This window comes from Agelaius tricolor, unplaced genomic scaffold (genome assembly GCF_023055355.1).
Source record: "Agelaius tricolor isolate 1412-34295 unplaced genomic scaffold, bAgeTri1.0.p SCAF_53, whole genome shotgun sequence".
NCBI classification, from domain to species: Eukaryota; Metazoa; Chordata; class Aves; order Passeriformes; family Icteridae; genus Agelaius; species Agelaius tricolor.
In genome coordinates, this window is record NW_027269313.1 from 1156093 (window position 1) to 1179326 (window position 23234).

The 23234-nt window shown below is 44.0% G+C and overlaps 1 protein-coding gene across 2 annotated transcripts in view; it reads right to left on the reverse strand.

The window, feature by feature from the left end:
* The window catches only part of CAST (calpastatin), a 52376-nt gene extending 41672 nt beyond the window's left edge, over positions 1–10704 (reverse strand). The window contains exons 1-2 of one of the 2 annotated variants that reach the window (XM_071455702.1): positions 10494–10704; positions 5409–5474 (exon numbers count right to left, since the gene is read on the reverse strand). In XM_071455702.1, the coding sequence (XP_071311803.1) occupies positions 5409–5474; positions 10494–10529 (102 nt within the window). In that variant the 5' untranslated portion in view covers positions 10530–10704. Of the gene's footprint in view, positions 1–5408; positions 5475–10247; positions 10380–10493 lie in introns of those variants that run through there. The other variant, XM_071455703.1, reaches the window with a different exon arrangement.
* Between the last annotated feature and the right edge of the window lie 12530 nt (positions 10705–23234).

Genomic DNA, 23234 nt, shown 5'->3' on the forward strand with positions numbered 1-23234 from the left:
AAACAGAATAAAGAAAAAAATGTTAATGCCGATAATTATTTGGTGATAAACCAAACAGCAATAAAAGATAGAGAAGAAAAATTAACAAATAAATTCTCCTCTGCAACTGAGAAAGACTACTTGGAAAAGAGCCATGTGGAAGTTGAAGCCACCATATCAAATGAGTATCACTCAGTAAATACTGACCACAGCACATGGAGTAATATATATTTTAGTTCCCAGAGTCATCTTTCAACAGCAGCTTCTTTGGTATCCAGGTATCCCTTACTACATTTGTAAAGGCAGAAGAACTGGCCACATCATTCAATGTTTATCATTCAATTCAGGTTTATCCTTCTTTCACCCTTATTAAAATAAGGATGTTTGGGTGTTTCCCAAGATGTTCCCTCCATGCAAACCAGATCAGATATCCTTTATTGACAAATACATCAGAGCTGTTCTCATCTTCTCCCCCTCCAAGAACTGGAAGAGTATTTTTCTTCTGTGACATTCTCAGACACAAACAACTGAGGAATTACCTTGCATCTGTGCCCATACCTTTCTTCCCAACCTGGTATTAACAGAGACAATGGATTATCAAAACACAGCTTCTTTATGGAATGAATTAAATGGGTTATGGGCCTGTAAAGAATTGTGTGTGAAGGAATAAAAAGCTGTGGCACACAGATACTCAGAATCTACTCTTCACTGTTAGCAGTGGATTCCAAAAGGCAGAGCACTGTTTCAGAGTGGAATATTAATTCTGCAGGTTTAATAAGGGGGAGATGAAATATACATTTTTCTGCTAAATGGATTTGCAAAGGAAGACATGTGCTAAGACTGGTGTCCAGAAAAGTGGACTTATTGTTCATTTTGGACTACAACATTTAAGTGTTCATTGTGAGATTGCAGTAAGAATGCTTACAGTACACTTGTCTTGAGGGGAAAAAAAACCCACAAAAGGGAAGGATGTGCAATCTCTGTTCTGCAAATGCTTTTGACAACCATCAGCAGCATTTCAGCCTCCCCCTATCAATCTTTCATTCAAGAACAGCTTGAGGAGCAATCACCCTCTATTCCTTCTGAAGGCAGACACTCACATTGCAGCAGCTCTCAGCAAGTACCAGAATTTAACTGAAATAATGTTATTTTTCAACTACCTTTGGCATTTTAGCCAAAAGAAGCACCAAAATAGAAAAGGGAGAGAGATAAAGAAGCTGCAGTTGTGCTTCCCAGAACCTTCCTACTCCTCTACTGAAGACAAATTAAGGCCACAATCCCCTCTGCCAGTGCCAAGGTGCTGTGAGGCACAAAGGGGAAGGAAAACAAACAAACAATGCAGATATAAATAAATAATTTGGCACCAAAGTAAAAAGAAACCTCACAAACACCGCAGGTAAAACCTTCCCCTGCACTTCCACAACTCAGACCAGCAGTGGGCACCCCAACGAGATTTTCACCAGCCATTATGCCTTTACTCAGCATTCGTGCTTTTTCTGGACAAGGAATCCTAAGTGGCAAGCCCCAGGATTAAAAAGTAGCCCAGACACACTGATTTCAGAGCAAAGAATCAATTCTGGAAGGATGGAGATGCTTTAGCACCAATCATCACTGTCATCCTTTCAAAATAAAGAATATATTTCCTGATAAGTAAAGAACAATGAGCTGAAGAAGCAGCACAGGTTCCTGCCTACATTCCTGTAAAGAACAACTCATAATGCCAGGAGACGTTAAAGAGGGTCCTGTTTCACACCATACCTGGTGAAATATGGCTTCACTCTAAGCTGGGGCTTCCAATTCCTACAATATATGACTCTGTCTTCCTTTTTACCATCACATTTCCACATCCAGACAGCAGCCATGCACAGGCTGGGCTTTTGCACAGACACAGAATCTCTCCCTGGCATTTCCCTCTGCGACAGTAAAAAGAGAACAGATCTTTCTCCACATTATTAACATGGATCAGCACAGAGCAGGGGGGTTTCAGAGCACAGCCACACACAGTGTGAGCACTTGTTCTGCTCTATTTTTATGGATTTCATGTGGCTGTGCAGCAGAACACCCTGTGCCCCAAGGGCAGCCAAAGGCTGGGACAGGCAGCAAGGTTGGGACAGCAGGACCGTGTGCCTCACCACAGTGCAAGGCCTGCCTCCCTAAGTTTGGATAAGTTTTATCACTCCCCTGTCTCTAGTAGTGGTCAGCAGCAGATAGGAAAGAAAACAAAACCAGTGATGTAAAAACAGTTCAGGTCTATGTTGATGTCTCTTCTAAATACTCTTCCAGACTCAATCTCTGGGCCAGGGATTTCTTAGTTCAGTGTATTTTATAAACCATCCTGGGATTTTCTTCAGTGATTTTGTGCCACCTACTCTTGAAAGCATTTATATTTTAGCATCCAAGAGCTTCTACAGCACTCGAGCCCCAATGGCCTCAAAAGTGGAAGTGATCTGAAATTGGTAGAAAGGCACACACATAGGTAAGCTGAAGACAATGCCCAGATGGGGAATAAGATAAAACCACACCAGCTGTCCCTCACATGCTGACAAACTGCTAAAAGCTTTGGGACACCAGGAAGCAAGGGGAAGAAAGGAAATTTACCATTCCATGCCCTTTGCAATGGCATGCTGCAAACACCTTGGCTCAGGTCCACGATGTCCCATCACAGTGAGAGCACAGAGGGACAGATCTGGGAAACCTGCAGCACACCACTCACTTCTGCAGGGTGGCAGCTGCATCCCAGCTGCAGCAATATGCCACAGCTTCACCTGCATGAGCAACCAGCAATTGCAACAGCCACCATTTCTTTTCTGTTAACAGCTCCCCTATTATTATCGGTGCTTTTATTTGAAGGGATGGGACTACAGTTGGGCTAAGAACGATTTATTGCCCAGATAAACATCAGTCTCAAAGGCTGTGAGATTTTAAAGAGCAAGCAATTGGCCATAGCTCAAAGTAGTCACAAGTTTTTTGTTACAAGGCCATACATAACTTTCTAATCCAATGGGCATTTGCTACAAAGTTTATTTTGCTTTTTAACCTATCACTTTTACTTACTTCTGTTGCAACGAGTGTACTTTTATCCAATAGGCTACTATCACACCTACACACGTTTCTATTATAACTTAGTTTATATTATAACTCTTCTATTTTAACTTATCCTTCTTATTACAACTTAACTTCTTATATAACTATAACTACTTATTTTAACTTAGTTTATATTATAACTCTTCTATTATAACTTAGTTTAAACTTACAAAGTTTATTTTGCATTTTTAACCTATCCCTTTTACTTACTTCCGTTGCAACAAGTGTCCTTTTATCCAATGGGCTACTATCACACCTACAGATGTTTCTATTATAACTTCTAAACTCAGCTTACTCTATACAATTACATTACTACACTATAAACCCTTCACCATCTTATCAATACAGTTTCTTACTTACTCAAGGCACTTACAACTACAGAAACATAAGGTTATACTTTCACTGCTTAATGTCTGTGTACTTTATTTTTACATCAATCTAAGTTTATTCTAAGGCTGCAGATCAAATCCCTCATTGTCTGTGGAAGTTTCTATTTTTCCATTTTCCACTTTCCCCCATTCAAACACCCACAAGGAATAAAAACATTTCAGTACAGCTGAAATGAGATTCTCAGCTGGTTTTTTTTCCTGAGATTTTCAGCAATTGTCTGATTCTCCTCAGAAGGTGAACTCAATAAATGTAAGGTTCTAACAACCAAGACATCAAGATTTTAAGACAGATCCCTATGACTTGAGCTTTTGTCCTGGAGAAATGCCTAATACAATACAGCACATACACTTTTATTGACATCTACACTGATGAAGAACTGCACTTATCTTTTTCAATTACATAACTGTACAAGTTTCTATCTACAGCAAACCTGCTGTGTTCTCTTCAGTCTACTTATAAGACTCCCTTCTCTTTAAGAAGAAAGGGTTAAGAAGCCTCTTCCACACCCTGACAGTATTGATGCAGAGCTCCTCTTGGTGCTGTGGCTGACTGGCATCTCCCACTCAAAGCAGTGTCAGGCCCTTCCTAAACTTGCTTTTCAAAGCTCCACCCTCCTTCTCTCACCCCCTCAGCACTGTATACCCAAAGAATCTGAGAGACAAGAGTTGTCTGCTGTTACTTCTGGGTAAACAACAACCATACTGATTTTACTGTTTTCCGTTCAGTATGGATACAAACTCCTCAAAGACATCAATATTTTCTTGTAATTTCTCTAATGCCAAACCTTTTCTAGTAGGCAGGTGAACAATCTCAATATTCTAGACAACATTGCCCAAAGCTCTCTACAGATACATTATAAATTTATGCCTCAAGAATTGAAGACTATAGGCATTATCTCTGACTTTTAAACAAAAAATGTATTATTGCCGACTCTTGGGAAAACTGTTGAAAGCTTCTGAGTTGTTTCCTCAACTGCTTAACAAATCAGAGTGTTTTGGAGGTAGGTGTGAGTCACAGTGGAGTAAATGCCCCTCAGTAGGTCTCTGGAAGAGGTTTTTGATCTATTTCCACTTTGAAGGACTGCAGAGTGCATGGAACAAATAAAACACATGAAGAAATTCACAAGAGGAAACATACATGCAGTATTCTAAGGACTCAAAAAGCAGAAGTATCCGGACAATAAATTTTGTTAAGAGTCTTGTTTTTGCTAGAAACAGATCTTCTCAATAAGAGGTCAGAAACATTAACCCCAGAACTCTGAACTACAGGCCTCAACTCCCACCCTTCCCACAAGAAAATGTCAGCACTTCTCTAATAGGAAGAACAATGTGCAGTCAAAGAATATGGCATTAAACCAAGATTGTATAAATGCACAATGGTATTTGCACAAGTTGTCTGGAGAGGAAAGGTGGAACATATTCTCAGGCTGGAGAAGTTTTCCTTGCTTTCTGGACAGGAAAGAAAAGCAATTGCTTGAATCATCTACTTCAGAGGACTGTAACAAAAGCATTCACTGGCCCTGATTTGCAGTGCAGTCAAACAGGATCAGGCAAAGTTATTTCCCACACAGCTTCTGCTGAGGATGGATGAACCATCAGGTGGAAAGCATCAGAGTGCACTCCCTTCACCTGTGCTTCTGGGCAGCTGAAGTACCAGGGCCATCTGATGTGTCCCACACTGCACCAGCACTGCACAGCAGGCACCTCACTGAGGTAACTTCCATGGATACTAAGTATTAGGTAAAATATGAACAGAGCAAAAAAAAAACAAACCCATTTCCAGTAGGCTGCTCAGCAGCATGAGACAAAATTAAACATTCCTGGGATGAATAATGACTGTCTGAAGTCACCAGTTAATTGTCCAAAAACTACCACTTTGCTATCAAAAGGCAAAAATCAGCATAGGAGGAAATTCATTGCCAACTTTTCTTAATATATTCAAACACATGGATTTACCTCTTCCACTTCTGCTTTCTTCTCTCCTGCCTTGGAAGAAGCTTCATTTGCCTTCTTGTCGCCATGCTGTGAACAGAGAAAATAGATGTGTAGTTATTTAGACCTTAAGTCTTATCTTCCACACAAAGAAATTCTCAAACTTCTTAGTGCAAGGATGATTCCTTTCAGCTACCACAAAATGACAGCAGGGAACATTTAAAGTTTTTCTTCTCACTAATGGAGAGGATTTCTAAAATAGACTGCTGGATAACTTCAAGAGTAATCAGGCATAAGGTCATGACACTTAGGGCTGTACATGACTGTTCTTGTGAAAAGTTCTGGAAGATATTCACCTTATCACTCATCCCTCACCAGCAAAACACTCTCCAGTGCTTGTTCTGGAAATGTCCAAACCACAGGCTTCAAACAGCTCTCAGAGGCACCAACATGGTGTGTGCAATCCACTCCAACATCTGAATTCCCCTTAGACACACTGAAATGTTTGTTATGCCCAGCCCTCCTCGCCTGAAAGAAAGCTGTTACCATGATTGCTGTAATTCTGGTGCTGATACAGGAAAAAAAACAAATGCTCCAACAGCTCAGGCACAGGTGCACATTAGGAAATACAGTTTTTTGAGGACCCCTGAACCTCCTGCATCTTTTGTCAGCTCTTCCTTTCACTTAACCTGATGTATAATACCAGCAGCTTCCCATGTGCAGCAATGCAAAGAAAGACACATTTTGTTCACTGGTATCCAGCATGTTGGAACTGTCTGCATCTCTGAAAAGTGGTGAATATTGTCCCTCAAAACATGTCTTTTCAAAAATAATAGAAGCAAAAAAGCATAAATTAAAATAAAAGGCAACATAATACAGTTACCCTCTAGTATCTCAGCTGGTGCAACTTCCCACAGCAACTGAGACATCTGGGAGGGAGGATTCACGTCTGGTTTGTTTCGTTAAGTAAAGACAGGAGATGATTCAAGACCCATTTATTCCCTTCTGTTTTCGGGACTGAGCAGCAGGAGGTAGAGCCTGCTAATCCACTAAGTAATGAGTTCCTGCAGATTTTTCTTTACATGGCTATAGGGAGAAAGCAATGATCCATGTATCACTGCACTATCTTCAGCAGAAATCAGTTCCAGCACATCAGCAGGAGAAAACGCAGGCTGAAAAAAAATACTACAGCAACAAAAATTTCAGTAATTGTTTTGGACAACCTCTAACAATTCAAGTTTTTAAAATGAGTTTGGTTATGACTAAGACACTCAACGAGTTTTAAAATTGAAAATGCTACAGTCATGTTCCAAATGTGCCTCTTCAGAGGAAAAACAAGCCCCATTGGTTGTCTATTCAGGTAAGAGATTAATTGATTCACTGCTCCATAATAGCACTTCCAGTAGAGGCACAATTTACCCAGCTATCTGTGCTTTTTACTGCTACAATAAAAGCACATTGCACACATATCAGTAAGAGCAGTGCCAGTGAGTCTCCTGTTGCTCACAGAATAGGAATTTCAGAGCCAGCACTGCCATAAGGCTCAGGAGTTAAAGGAGAACTCTGCTGATCAGGCTCTCTTCTTGCATGGATACTCTCAGCATCAAAATGCTCCAAAATCAAGTATTATCCTGAATCCAGCTATTAAATAATAATAATAATTATAATAATCCAGCTATTATCTTGCTTGCATTTGTTTCCTTCTTCAAATTCAGACATGGCTTTAAAAGCAGCAACACCAATTGAAGTGTAGGGTCTCTAGTTGTGTTTTTTTTTTACTCTTACTAAACCAAGTAGGGAATGTAGGAACTAAATACTTGCTTCTTACTGAGCATGCCAGGCCTTTATCAGGGCTGAATCTGTGTTACCCTTCCTCCCTAAGTCCACCTCCTCATCTTCACACCAAAGAAACCCACAGCAGACAGGGCCTTGGCACCAAAGAGCATCCAGACCCAGGACTAGAAGGAGGGAGGGATGGAAGGGGACTGGCAGGATTTCCTCAGCCTCAGGCAGAACAACTCCTTGAGGGACCCCAGGGCAGCTTCAGTGCCCAGAGAGGATGCAGAACAGACCAGGACAAGGACCACAACCTTGCTACCTCTAAACTCAAGTCAGAGAGATGCTAAAAGCATGACATCTTCCCTCCAGAAGGCAATGCCAAACAGCATCTAAAATAAAGAGAGTTTGACTCAGAGGCCAAATATATTTATTCCAACTTAGGGAACAAAGCACATATGGTCAGACCAAAGTATTTTTGTTTTGGTTTGGGTCGGTTTTTTTTTTTTTTTTTTCCAGTAAGTTGAGTAATGCACTGTGTACACACAGAGCCTTGATAATTCATTCCCTGGCCTCAGACAATAAAACAGCCTATGAAGGTTCTGCCTTGCAGGAAAGTCTGTCCTGTTCTGTCCTGTCCTGAAGAGGTAACCTGGGAAAGCACAGCTTCACACTACACCTGAGGAAATCATGCTGGTTCCCTGAACAGTTGATGAATAGGGTGTGATGAGGGACCCCATTTAATAATGCCCTTTAACAGTTCTTTTCTTATCTGGATTTTCCAGCTTTGAGCCCTCCACTAACAAATTAAATATACAAAAATAAATAAAATAAAAACAAAAACAAACAAACAACCCTCAAAACAACAAAACCAAACCAAACAAAACCAAAACAAACAAAACAAAACTAAAAATAAAAAAACAAACAAAAAAAACACCAAACAAACACAAAGCCTCCAAAAAACAAACAACAAAAAACAACAACAAAAGAAACAGGCAGTAAATCAATCTGCTTAGTCAGAAGGCTAAGCTCAGGTTTTGTGGGACAGTGCACATCCACTGCTCATTCATATTCACAACTCATGATGACAAGCTGACTTTTTCTTTGGGCATTCTTTCCTTTTCCTCTCCCTCCCATCTTCCCTTAAAGTGCCAAAGATTCAGATTCATAACCAAGGCAGTGGATCAGAGCAGCTCCAGCTCTCTCACATCAACAGTGGGCGTACAGCTGAAGTGACAATTTTAGTTTAACTCATGAGCTAACAATTCCTTGTAGCTTTTAAGCTGGCTCAAAATATTTTCCAACCTTACTAACTAAAAAAAAAAAAACAAAACAAAAACAAAACCACACAATCCTACCCATAATCACATGTTCACAAAAATATGTGTCATGAGCAAGAAGGTTTACCCTGAGATCTTCATCCTGTTCTAAAGTGCACAAAAATGTCACCACACTATTAAGACACACCTTTAAACTTCTGACTCAAACAGCATTCACAAACTAGAGAGCAACTGGTGAAAAAGCACAGAGAAAATTACTAACAACTGAACAGACACCTATGTGCACAAAAAAACCAACCCTCACTGAAGGCTTTGCTTGCAAGAAATTCCTTCTAAACCTCAGGAGATTTAGAAGGCATTAACAAGCCTTTGGTTTAAGGCCACTGCACAGCATCTGGGAGGACGTGCAGTAACTGGGTGAGAAGTGAAGTCTTGCAAGATTCTCAGCTAAAGTCAATCAACTCAGCATTACAGACATTTGAGGAGATGGGAATCTGACTTTCGCTCTCAGCTGGAACTGGGAGGAAGACAGAGATCTTTGGCACTGCTTGGAAAACTGTCAGATGCAAGGAGTTGCCAGGGGAGTTACAATGAAGCCAGGTGAAGAATGGAAAGGTGAAATCCAGATTCTCATTGCATCCAACCCCAGCTTTAAATACACCAGCCAGTAAAAGCCTTAATCTCCTTTGTGTCTGTCCCTCTCACCCTCCTCTCCTGCCTCTCCTACCTCCCCATGCACGGAAGAGGACTCCAGTCCCAAGTGCCAACAACCACAGCCAGGGGTTCCCAAAGGAGCAGCTGTGGGAGCAGTTTTCTTACCCAATCACACACAGCCACATCTTGGTATCTTTTCTTCCCCTGGATGCAACGACACAGAGCTAAGGAGGCCTTTTAAATCCATTCCATAGCTTTGTGCAGTAATTCTCAAACTTTTCCCTTTGTGATTTTATGCCACCTCCACCACACTGATTTGACCTGACACAATGACTGATCCCTGAAAACTGATCCAAGCTGCATGGAGCTTAAAAGTCCAGTTATCACTTGAAGAGGTTTCATCTTCCTGAACACATATTTAGGAAATGCATTAAAGCGATATTTTCTCTGAAACCAACATTTCACAACACACGCTTTCTGTAAAACTTTAACAGAATGCAAACTTTTCTTTTTTTCCTTTCACCATTCCACACAGAGGCCAGCTGCTTCCTCCTATGTGCAACGTGTCATAAAAGTTTCTTAAAAGCTTTTAAAAGTCTTTTCAAGCAATCGCGGGTTCGTCAAAGTAACAAGCAGCGACCCAGGTCCACCCAAACCACACGGAGCCGTCAGAGCGCTGTGGTTTGCTCGGGGAGGATCAGGCAAGCGACGGCAGCCCCGCCGCCACCCACCTGCCGTGAAGAGCACGCTCCTGGGAAAAGGAGCAGCGCTTCCCAAAACAGGAACATTCCCACACAAAAATCCCGTCTTACTCTTTCTAGCGCGGTTTCATCACCCCGCGACCCTGCGTTACTCGGGAGACGAACAAAACTGCTAACAGCACCAACACCCCCAGTTTTCTGTGTCGCTTCCTGACAGCGGATGGGATGCTGGAGCGCACCGCTGACCCGAACCACTTTTTTTTTTTTTTTTTTTTTTTTTTAAGGCGCTGTCTCGCCTCCATCCGCACCACAGCCCCTTTCCATACCCCCTTCTCCATCCCGATCGCTGGGGAGCGGCGGGAGCGGCGGGAGCATCGGGAGCATCGGAGCATCCCGCCCGCCCCACCCCGCGGGGCTCCCGGCTCCCCACCGGGGCTTTCCCCCGCACTCACCATGGCGTACCACCAGCGGGCGAAAGCCATGGCGCTGCGGCTGCTCCTCCTGCCCGCCCTGCCCGGCACTGCCCGGCCCGGCCCGGCCCGGCCCGGCTCGGGACGCGCCCAGGGCGGTGCCGGCGCGGAGCCGCTCCCCCGCCGGGCCCGCGGGGCACCGGGGGCAGCCGGAGCGGCATCGCCGCCCTCCTCCTCCTCCTCCTCCTCCTCTGCAGAGCCCTCCCCGCATCCCCGAGCCCGCCTTACCGCCGCGGGCAGCGGCTGCCAGCCCGTCCCGGACATGCCGATCCCGGGCAGGAGCGGCCCCCGGTGTCCCGCAGCTCCACGGGCGGCTGGAGCGGCCGCGGGTCCCTCCCCTTCCTGCCGGGGCAGAGCCGGGACGGGGGAACCAGGGGGGCCGCCGTGGCGAGAGTGAGATTTCTCTAAAATAGCGTTGTTTTGAGAGGGCTGGCGGGAGGAGCGCGCAGATTTTCTTCTCCTCCTCACGAAAGTGATTCCCCTTGGGAAAGCGTTTGGGTGTCGACAGCCGAACCTAGGCGGCTTCAGGCTCCATGGTAGCCCCCAGCAAGGATTTTGTCCTTCCCCCGAGATGGAGCCGGGCGGAGGGTGCTTGGGGTTCCTCCGACACCCGGCTCCTCCACCGGCTCCTCTGCCAGCTTGCCTCCAAACTGGGCACCCTGTTCCTACGAGAGCCTCCTTCCCCACCCTTGGCATCCTGGCTCCTCCACCAGCCTCTGGCTCCTGTGCCAGCTCCCCTAGAGCTGTGCCACCCCAGCTTCTCGGCTCGTTCCCACCACAGAAACAAACACGGCTGGTTTGGAAGTTTGCCGCGCATCCCGTGGCTTGGTGTGGTGCTAACCCTCACATCCAGGTGTTGCAGGTCAGGTTATAAAATGGAAAACACAGGAATTGTGTGCAGGAATGGGCACGGTTTGGCGAGTTTGTCTTGCCAGGTTGTGTGCAGTAAATGGAGTCAGAGTTTGGGGTGTTCTGTGCCAGGGAACCCCAGGCTCAGGCTGGGTGGGTGGAACAGTCTCAGGGTCTCTAGCTGGTCACTGTGACCCTGAGATAAGTTAAAAAGTCTTTTCTCTCAGCTTGGCGGTTGAAGAAGGAGTCAGAAGTCTTCATTTCTCAGTCTCAAGGTTGTTTATTGAATCTTATTTATAAAATTTTTCTCCTTTCTTGCCGAGGTCCCCTCAGCAGGACAGGCAGAGGCACTCTGCCTCCCCTGGGGCGGTGTTATCTTTTATACTAAAAACTACATGTACAATATTTACGATTACTTTCCAATACTTATCACTTATGTTGAACAGTGAGCTTTTACTCTAAACCAATCTAAAAGTGTCAGCACCACAGCAGAAGATGGAGGCCAAGAAGAATAAGGAGAAAGGCTGGTCATGCCCTGATTCCTCCATCTTGCTCCGTGAACTCCCATTCTAAAAACCCCAAAATATCTATTTTTCACCCTGTGATAAATTCACTATCATTCTACCTAAACTTTTGTGGCTTGTAATTCTTCACACAAGGCTGGTAATTGTTTTTTTCCAAGGGCAAAATCAAAGGCACAGGGGTCTTGGGCTCTGTGCCAAGGTCTCCAAGGGGCTCAAGTCTTCCAGGGAATTTCCTGGGTTCCCACAGAACAGCTGTTGGAGGAGTTGCACTACTCTGAAGGGGCAACAGCAGCAGCTCCTGAGCACATCCGTGGGTCAGGAGGCCCTGTCTGAAGAAGAAAGAAGGAAAAGTGTCCCGGTCTTTAGGGAGTGCTCCTCAGCTGCTTCCCTGGGGAGCAGGCAGTAGGTTAATCTGCGTGGTTGGAAGCCTGTAAACCCAATTAGTGCCCACGCCCTCAGCTGTCAAACAAGTGGGTGAGGCCTCCCCTCAAGGTCTTGGGAAAGGACTTTGTTCTACAGAGAGAGGGGGAATGTTCAGAGGGATCTGCCTGAAACCACCCCTGCTTTTCCTTCCTGATTTCAGCCTGTGACACTCAGCCAAGGCGCTCCAGAGGAGGTGGAGGGGCTGATGTGAGCAGGTTTACCCCTGTGCAGGTTTACCTGGGGTCACTCTGACAGGTCCAACAGATTGTGCTGCATTCCTCCAGCTGGCTGCAGGCAGCCCTCAGGGAGCGTCACCCACCTCACTGCCTGATGACAAACAACTGGAGCTGACAGTAATTGGAGTGGTGGAGCTGCACAGGAGCAGGGCAGCAAGACAAGAAACCCTCAGTGATGTCAGCCTGCATCATGCTGGGCATCCAGGGCTCTGCTGACCCAGAAGTGCATCATTCCAGCTCTGCCAGTAGGTTCAGATTATAAATGAGGTCCTGAGCACTGCTGCAGGAAGGAGGGGAGCTGCCCAGACGCTTGCCCCAGGTCCTGCAGTTGTTGCAATGTTTTGTAAACTGGCTGGGCTCCATCCAGCCTTGCAAGGAAATCTTGCTTTAGGGCCAAGGGCTTGGCATTGTTGTTTCTATTAGAAGGCTCCTCTGGCTTGCCACTGCTTCAAGAAACCATTGTTTATTGGTAATTTCTTCCCAAGTTTATTCTTAGCTATATGTAGTTTATATGTAAAGGATGCAGGCAGCACACATTTACCTGGGGATGGAAAAGCAGGTTCTTGTTTGTCTGACAGAAGGGGAGTCAGCTGGAAGCCTGAGTCAGCTTTTTAAATACCGAAGGCCTAAACACCACTCCAACAGTTTGCTCATTTGGGTGAAGATTTGGATGTTTGAGTAGAGCAGTTGTAATTATCCAAGTCAGTCTGACACTTATTATGTCTAACTAGGAAAAAATAAGTTTTTCATGCAGCAAACAAGTGTATGGTATCAAAATCACGCTGTGTTTTCTGTCACGGTTTCTGCTCATTCCTTCAGAACACCTGCAAGTGAACAAAGCCACTGAGGCTTGCTGAGATTTTACATGGCATTAGCCATGGAGTTCTGCACAGGGCTGATCAGAAACAGATGCAAGAAGTGATGGACAGCACAAACATCATTTTTTTTCAATGTTTATTGGCTGGAAAAAGAGTAGGTGACCGCATCAGGAGCACACAGGTTGTTCTTTACTGCAGTGATGTGAAGAAGTACTCAAAAAGAGTTTGTGTGCTTTTAATAGTCATGGATACATTTCCTTGTAATTCAAGGTATTAGGAGTCTAAAATTGGAATGGAGAATCACAGACTCATTTTCCCCACCATGCCTCATCTCCAAAGGGCACCAGTTGACGTCAAATGCCTCCCAATAAAAAGGTGCTCTGAATTCTGGCAGGATGGGATGAAATTTTTGCCAGGCATACATATTTTATTAATATAACTTGCATAATGGTATGACTGCAAGCTTATGAGTCATTCACAAAATCTACAAAATAAAGTACAAAATCTCTTGTGTAACTGGATTTTTATCTAGGGTAGTTTAAAAGAAGTCTTAGTACAAAAACTAGTTAAAAAGGGGTTTTTTTAAATGTCTTTCATCCTGTTCCTGTGGTTTACAAAGAAACTCATTGGAAGCTTTTGTTTTCTTGTCTTCCTCTGAAACCCAAAACCATTAGGATTTACTTGTTTTTTTCTTTTTAATTTGATGCAGTCAGTCCCACCCTGTTTTATCACACCCAAAAGAACAAAGTACATTTCATTTCTTCTTCTACTGTTTTTGTTCACAGCACGTTCAGTAAATGGAAATTGTAATTTTTAAATAATGGAAATACTGTTTGTTGATAAGCCTAGTTTGATGACATCCTTGCTCTAGAAGGCAATAATGCCAGTCCTTATTATTGAAAAGAAAGGTTTATTTCCTTATCTATGGACACATGTATTTTTGCACATGTTATAAACATCCTATATCATATAAATTTTCTGTCCTCTGCTAGTTTAGTGCAGTGTGAAGATTTCCTGCTGGACTTTATCCCACTGCTGAGTGGAGATTTCCTCTCCTGAGACAAAAGACATAAACTTTGACACCAACCAAGAGAAAATTAGTCCTCCTTGAGATTTAATATTTTGTAATTCCCTAAATACTGAGCTGAACTTTGATTAAAAACCAAAACCATTTTGAAATTATTCTTGAATAATTTCTGTAGCCAGATTTGGGTGATACGTATGAAAGTTTTCATCTATGCAAATTTTCTCCTTTGTTACATTGAAATGCAGCAAATCCCAAAGTTTAGTACAATGTATCACATGCAACCATGAGGGGAAAAAAACCAAAATTGTAGCCTCCATCATCCAGGATTGTGTCCCACCCACCTGTGTTTGGTCCTCTCCTCTCTCCCCAGTTTCTACTGGGGAAGCCAAAGCGTGCTGTCAGTTCTGGGAGTCAGCAGAAATTCAAGGTAATTGACTTGAAAACCACACTGTAAATTAAGCTTTTAGCAAACCACAGGCATTTTTCTGGACTGGATACAGATCCAGATGAGGTTGTGACCCCAGAGTGAGTCCAAAAGGAAGAGCAGCATGATGAGTGAGGCGTTGCCCCAGTGAATGTCAAACATTGCAGCTATGCAGGAGTGGCCAGCCTGCAGCTCACTCTGTCTGCTGGCTTTATCTGAAAAGAACTTTCCCAGTGTGAGGTACGTTCTCTCAGGTGTAAACTGAATTATAAAAATAGAGAAAAGTGCATGGACTAGGCCTCATTAACTTTTATGAGCCTGATTTGTAAATATTTATGCATATGAAAATGACAATACCATTTGTCTTGGGTTCTTAAATTGTAGGATTAGAGTCGTAGGTAGAATTGTGCAGGTAGAAATTGCAGATTGGTGAGTCCTGTGAGAGGTGAGACAGAAAAGCCTTGTGCATTTAGAAATACACTTTAAACTCTTTATGCACTAGGGTTTCAAAATCAATGGAAATCCACGCTCACAAAATAAAACACATCGCTTTTAAGTAAAGCTTACACTGTCAAGGTGCAGGTTTTTGGAAAATGCTTTGATCTGTGCCAAATCATAAAATCCAAGCAAGAGATTAAAAATTCCACGTACTCCTTGGACATTTTCTCACTTAGTCTCCATTTGCTAGAGAAACAGTAATTTGCCTGAGACTGATAGCATTCCCTCCAGTGCCACAGTGCCCTTATCCTCAATCATCAAGGTGAACAATGGTCCCCCCAGGGCACTTCCCTTCTTCAGGTGAAATTAATCCTGAGATTCTTGGTATTAAAAGGCTCCCCAGAGGAAGGGCTGTGAAAAAGAGTATAGGTTTTCTGAAGTGCATCTGGTAAAAGAAGTCAAAAATTGTCTGCTTTGGTTTGCAGAGGGGGAGTGGGTGAGTTTTGATGCCAGGGTGATGAAGGTGAGGTTTTACATGTCATCACACCCCTGCTTATGTTTTGGTTTGTCTTTTCCTCGCTGTCTAACCCATGCTCAGATTCATGTGCAATCAAGGTTGAAAAAGCCCAAGCCAGATTAAAATAGAGTTTTTAACTAATCCAAAAGCAAAACTAAAGCTAATTCTCAACTACTTTAGTGTGCATATGCATTCATACATACATAAATATCTTGCAATTATTTTGTACAAGATGTGATGCAATGTACCACTAACCAATGCTCCCATGATTCACAGGTAGAATAAAAGACTAATGACTAAACACTGAAGAAGAATAACTCAAAACAGCACTGATAGATATAATAAAGTTGCAATGAAGTCACACACCAAAATGTTAGCATAAGGCAGAATTTTGACAGAAACCTTGGAGATCATCGCGGCTAGGAATGTGAGGAAAAAAATCTCTCCCACCTGCCTCCACTCAGCTTTTGCAAGGGTTATCCAGAGCTGCAGCCTGGATATCAGCTGTAGCTGTCAGTGACAGAAGCAGCACAGAGTGGCCATGACCCTGTAATGCAAAAAAAAATTTTTGCAGCTGTTCCTTGGGGGTTTTTAGGACTCTGCTTCTGGGAGAGACCTGGACAGGGCTGGTTGCTATAAAACACAAAATGCTCTTCTGTCAGGACTGTGAAATACCTCTTTTGCTTCCTCCTAGGGTTTGAAAATTCTTCCCTGATCCTATGTTGTTTGGAGAGTGATGCTGCCTAGGTGGAGTCACCATCCCTGAAGGGATTTGAAAGGCATGTAAATGTAAAAAGGCACTTGGGGACATGGTTTATAGTGTTGGGCTTGGCAGTGCTGGATTAACAGTTGGTCTCGATGATCTCAAGGGTCTTTTCCAACTTAAACTATTTTGTGATTCCATGATTCTTCTTGTATTCTTTCAGCAGCTGCCCATACTGAAACAAAATGTCAGTAATTACAAGAGTGCTGCCATAGTGTTTCCTTCTGCACTTGTGACAGGGTATGGGAAAGAAAAAACCTCTGGGAAACAAGAAATTCCTGTTGAGATGCAGGGAAATTACAATGCTGGGCTCTGTCTGCTCAATAATTGCAGACTGGCTGAATAGGGGCTGGTGGATGTGGAGCAATTATCAGCCTTGTTAGAGTCTGGTTCATCCTGTGTTTAACTTGGTTAACTAGGGCCTCATCTGAAAGTGACATTAATATGTTAAAAGCTGCATTAATATTGCCAACCATGTATCTGCTTACAGCCTGCCTCCCTGAATCCATTATATCCATTGCTCTGCCATTACTTCCCTCTTCATATCTTTTCTCAGTTGCATGGATCAAATTCTTCTCCGGAGTTGGCACCATGACTGCCTTCAGATAAAGTTTCACAGGTCTTTTCTTAGGTTAATACCACACTTGGTGCCTCTTAAGAAGCACAACTTCCAGTCAAAACAACAAAAAGGAAGCCAAACCAAGGACAGGCCAGCACAGGAATATTTTATGGGAAATTGCAACACTGCTTCGCAGTAAATAATTTCTTGTTTCAGAAGTGCGTGAAAACACGGAGCTGGGATTGCTTGGAAAGGAAACATGGGTAGCATAGAAAACATTTTACAGCTGTGTGTTGCTCTGAAGGCAGCAGACATTTTTAATTGTTAAAAAAAGCCAGCAGGTTGAACAAGCATTGGGCTGAAGCATGGATAAGTGAGCACCAGGGCCACAGCACTCGCTGGGTGAAAGGCCCTGCCTTGCACTGCCCGAGGACATCCCTGCTTGCAGCAGCTTCCCTTCCTGCTCATGCTCCTCTGAACGCAGGCATATGGCATTGATGGAGCCAAAGCACGGACAGCTTTCCCCTGGGAGCAATTCTCAGTTCCTCCTTTCTCTTTTAATCTGCTGGGTTTGTGTTTGCCCTGAGATGCGCAGTTGGGGCAGCCCTGCACTGCGGCAAAACCCGTTTCCGTGCATGCTCAGGAGCGAGGGGAGCTCAGGAGTGCAGAGAACTTGATTTGTGGTGAAAGCACTTGGTAGAGCAAGCCAGCACGATTTACATGCTGCTGACGTGCAAATCATCATGAGCTGTGATGGGGAGGGAGAGGGTTTTGCACACCACAAACCCACAAATCTGCCACTTCTATGCAGGGCCACACGCTGCTTCTCTGAGGCAGGCTGGTGGGGCCAGACAACTCTGTGAGCTGAGGTGGTGCTCTGCTCCCTGTGGACCATGCCAGAGCTGCCTGTGGGTGTCCAGTGCCCTGTGCTGTGTTGTGAAGGTGAGAAAACTCCATCTGCAGACACAGCAAATGTGTGCCACAAATGTGGGCGGGTGGGAAATGCACAGCGGTTCTGGGGGAACTTAGGTTTTGTGAACAGCAGCCCCAAATGTTGCAAAATCCGAAGTAATTCAAGTCACCACGGAGGAGGAGAGGAGTGACAGGAAATCCTCTGCTTAAGGAAATGAATTTGGTTTGTGTCGGGTGGCTTGTGATGGCACTGCAAGGGACAGAAACACCGTGCCCAGCCAGAACCAGCCTGGCCAGCCCTGCTCATGGTGATTCTCTGTCCTGGCACCAACAGAGCACCCCTGCCCTGTGTCCAAATTCCCAGGCAGCTTCTGGATGAGGAGCAGAGAAGCTTCCTGGAAGGGGAGAGGGGCTGGACCCCCAAGATCCATTCTGGGAGGTGGATGACAACCTCACCCCATGGCTGCTGCTCCCCTCACAGCTCTGCTGTGACTCACCCCAGTGAGCTCCGTGGCAGATCTGTCCTGCTCTGCTCTCCTCAGACACCAGGCCAGCAGCACAGCAGCTTTGGGGTGGAGTAATAAACTAAATAATTAATGTGCAATTATTAAATGTGGCAAAAACAACGGCCTTGATTGAGAAAATGAATGTATCCTGCTGTGTAGACCCTGAAAATCAGTATTTTTGCAAAGAACACAGTATGAGTGCAAGTGCCCACCTGCTAGGGACACCAGGAAGTCAAAATTCTCCTCCATTCCTCAGAATTTGCCACAGCTGGAGGAAATGTGTTCACTCGCTCTTGCCAGGGACTAGCTTCAAACCTCCCTGAAAGTATTGGGTTTCCACTGCCACTCAGTGAGTTTTAGATCAAGTAAAAAAACTATCATTTTTGCAACAGGAAAGTGTGGAGACACTATTTTGCATGAGCCAGGTTAAGATATCTACACCTGTGAAAATCCTCTCCCACTGTAGGGAAAATATTGATAAATCATGATAGCAAGTTTATCCTTTTAAAAAAAGCTCCAGAAGGCTCTACCAGCATTGTGCACTGTTGCCAGAAGATAACTGTGAAAAATGCATATTTTATGATTGGCTTTTCACAAATATTAAAATGAATATTATATGTGTTATGTTAGAAACTTATGCTGTATTAATTCTCTTAAGTAGTGTGTTAAGTATAGTTTTAGGTTATAACATAAGGTTAAAATAAGAAACTATGCTATGTAGGATACTTTTTTTTAAAGAAAGGACTCGCACCGAGAGAGCAGCCACAGGACACCTCAATCTTTCAGAGAAAAAGAATTTATTGCTCTATTATCAGGAGAAACGAACTTCTTCCCACCTCACTCAGTCAAGATGCCACAGTTAGGATTAAGAGGAAGAAGTTGACACTGACCAGACAGAATCCTGTGTTTGAATGGAATTTATGCATCATGTATGAGGTGTATGAATATGCAACAGGCTATTGTATTTAAGGGTTAATCCTTCGTTAATGAGTGTCCTTTTTCGGGTTTGTTTTCCCCAGGAAAAGCTACCCAGAGGTCCATAACTCTTTGTTTCTGTTGCCTCATATTGTCCTCATTCAAACTGTCCAAATTATTATTACTCTAATTGTATTGCTATTTCCATAACCATTTTATTATCATTAAATTTTAAAATTTTAAAAACAAGTGATTGGCATTTTTCACAGGAAGAACAAGGAGTTTGGAGAGTTCAGTACCAGTATCTGTGCAGTGATGCCAGCCCAGACATTTCCTCCACATCCTCTGCCCCTGCTGCCCAACCTGGGTTTGCAGCAAGAGCTGGGAGACTGGCTTCACCTTCCCAATGTGAGAAACAACTGCTCGCTTTGAAAATTTAAAAGGGTTTATTAAACCGTGACAAAAACACAACAAAAGGACTATGTGAAAAACGCCAATCACTTGTCTTTAAAATTTTAAAAGTTTAATAGTAATAAAATGGTTATAAAAATAGTAATACAATTAGAGTAATAATAATTTGGACAATTTGGATTAGGACAATATGAGACAATAGAAACAAAGAGTTACAGATGTCCAGGTACCTTTTCCTGGGTAGCATAAGTCTGAAAAAGGACCCACAGTAACAGAGGATTAACCCTTAAAAACAATAACCTGTTGCATATTCATGCATCTCATACATGATGCATAAACTCCATTCAAACACAGGATTCTGTCTGGTCAGTGTCAGCTTCTTCCTCTTAATCCTAACGGCATCTTTAGGGCTGAGCAAGGTGGGAAGAAGTTCGTTTCTTTTGATAATGGAGCAATAAATTCCCTTTCTCTGAAAGATTTAGGTGTCCTGTGGCTGCTATCTCGGTCTGAGTCCTTTCTTTAGGAAAAAAAGTATCCTACATAGCACAGTTTCTATTTTAACCTTATGTTATAACCTAACACTATATTTAACACACTACTTAAGAGAATTAATACAGCATAACTTTCTTACATAACACATATAATATTCAATTTAATATTTGCAAAAAGCCAATCATAAAATACACATTTTTCACAGACTACATAAGGAAGAATTTGCAGCACTGGAAACTGCCCCTCACGCAGAAGAAGTGGCTGGTTCTTCTTCAAGATGGGTGCTCAGTCTTTTAAACCCCTGGGGGTTACATCGGCCAGCCCTGTCCTCTCCCAAAGTCTGTCAGTCAGCTCTTCTTTGCCATTTATTGGTGGAAACTGCTTTCTTGTAACTGGCTTGGAGGTCAGGTGTTGCCATGCCACACCCCCTAAGCAACAAGCTTTTCCATCCCCAACTGCCCCATGTAAGGGACACGTGTGCACACCTTCTTTCTGCCTGTCCTAGACAGCCCTGGCTGTCTGATGGCAACAATACAGGGGGGAAAGGGAACCATGAGGAGAACAGAGGACGTCTAAACCACAATAACATAACTATACATCACCAAATCTTTTCTTAATATTCGCACAATAACTATCCCTTAATTGCCAGAGCCAATCATCTCATCAGCCGTCTGTAACACCAAGAAGGAATCCCTGGGGAGCCGGGACGCCTCTGGGGGTGGGAAATGTTAAGTACAGCCCACAAAGTGCCAAGGGGAGTTCCACAGCGCTGTCGGAAGGCTTGGTGGAGTGATGCGGCGGTCCGGGGCGGGGAGCAGCGCTTTGCTCGGACCGTGGTTCATCCCTGTTCCCAGGGCTGGGCTCAGTGGGTGCTGGGCTGCCGGGTGCTTTTCCTCCCCCTGATCGCAATCCTGCCATTCCCCGCTGCTCCTCGCTGCCTGCCGTGTTTACAGAGCAGCTCTTTATGGGATGCTCAAGGCGTGACTCACCCGCAGCAGTGCCCGGACCTTGGCGGAGCTGGGTTGTTAAAGCTGAAACTTTCCTTTCCCTTCCCTGACTCTGCAGATGAGCCGGGCTCCGCTGCACAGACCTGTTGACAAGACTGTGTTTGTACCCTTTGTTTTTCTTGCTTGTCTTGCCAGAAATCCTGTGCGGGAAAGTTCCTAAGTCATACTAGCCCGGATGTGAATTTCTGAGCAGAGAAACGACGAGTTTGGGACAAGTTGGGCACTATGCTTGTGCTGTTGGGAGAGTCTCCCGCCTGTCGGTGGGGCTGAACTGCTTCCCCCTCCTCTCCATCTCCTCACCGTGTGGACCAGAGCTCTGTAAAAAAACTCCAAAATGAGCTGTACCACACAGCCAGGAGGTAACAGACTTTACACCCTTGTCTTTCACAGCTGAAGATATGTGTTAGACATTTCTAGACCTTGTCCAATAAATTTCACCACAGTGCTTTTCACCTTTTTGTTTGTTTGGTTTGGTTTTGTTCTTGTTTTTAATGCCTACTGGATGCTTCAAATTGTCCTGCTGGCAGCGCAGGTTCAATCAAGGTAACTCATACCTGGGTTAATACTTGCTGTACACAGATTTTTGTGTCCTCAGCCCCAAGTCCTCCAGAAAGGATCCATGATGTGCCCTGGTTTCTACCACTCCTGGGAATCAAAACAGCATCAACCGTGCATCATTACTTAGGTTAAGTTATATTATTCATATCTTTTTACCCCATACTCTGATGACATTTGAGTCTCAAGCATCTCCCTGCTGTAGTGAGAAATACTGAAAGATGTGGCAGAAAGACAGAATCTGAGGAATTTAAGCTCTTAGACCTACACAGCCCTTTCACAGCTCAAAATGGCTCTGAGCATCAGTGGCATAATAGTGGTGACTTCTCCTGTGCTGTGGTACACTTTGTCCCAGCTGTGTCTCCTCTTCTTCAGGCTGCCCCAGGAGGATTTGATTTCTGCTGTCTCTTCTCTGGGGAACTCCCTTTGCCCCTCTGGGGCTGTGACTCATTTCCTCCCCGTGGCTCATCTCATCCTGTCTGCTGCCAGAGCTCACAGCTCCCTCTTCTCCTCTGCAGCAGCAAAACTTGTTACAAAAACAAGTGAAGCTATCACGTTGTTGGAAATATTTTGCCCTTCCCTGCAGCATGCACAGAGCCTTGTCTGTGGGGCTCTGTGATTGGTGTGACATGTAAGGAAAAGTGGGGAAAATATCCGGTTATTTGCATGTAAAGCCATTTTATGTTCCTGTTGTGCAATGTGGGGGGAGACACAGCCAGTCATAACTCAAGTAGTAAAGTAGCCTCAAGCTTCACTCTCCAATTTGTTAATGTAAATTAAAATCTTGAGTAGTGAATGAAGGCAGAAATAACCATGCTGGCAGTACCAGTTCTTGTGGTGAGAGGCACCTTGAGAGTGAGCTGGCCAGGAAATTGGGGTGCACCTTTCCCTGCCCTGTGGGTGGGACCCTTCCCTTGCATGTGCAGCATAACTTCTATCTTTATGTTGTTCAAGATAGGTGATCTCTCTTTGCCTAAGGAGCTGATCCTTTCTGAGACTGAAAACAGAAGAATTTTCATTGTTATCTTGCCTTGCCTAAATTTGTTTTCACCTCTCACTCAGATTGTTTGTGTCACTATTTCAAAAAATTTTGGAACAGGAGCTAAAGAAAACTGCATGGTAGGAATCTTAAAATGATGCAATCTCCTTTTAATAGAACTTAACTCTGGTTTTTGGCTTCCTACAGGAGAAAATAAGGACTTCTAAGGTCTATTTTTGGTCTATTTTTTTTTTTAATTCTTCATCTGGTTGTAAAGCCCACTGAGGAGGCGCCAGTGGTTTTTTTTACTTCTGTGAAGAGTTACTAGAGCTTACCACATCCAAGGAGCTGGGCTGAGGGATCCTACAGCTCGAAGTGAAGGATTGCCATCACGTTGGGCCTGAGACAGGATGCAGCAGGGCCGTGAAATGTGGAAAAAATGAAAACCATTCTGTGAAATCAGTGCCCAAGCTGTTATCAGATCTTGTGAAGAGAGACCCATGGGGAAAATATCAGTCCTCTTACAGCTGAGAGAGAACAATCTGCTGTGGACTCTGTCAGATGTATCCTGTTTTTTCAGATTTCAATTTAACAGGTAAAAGGCAGCACTGTAA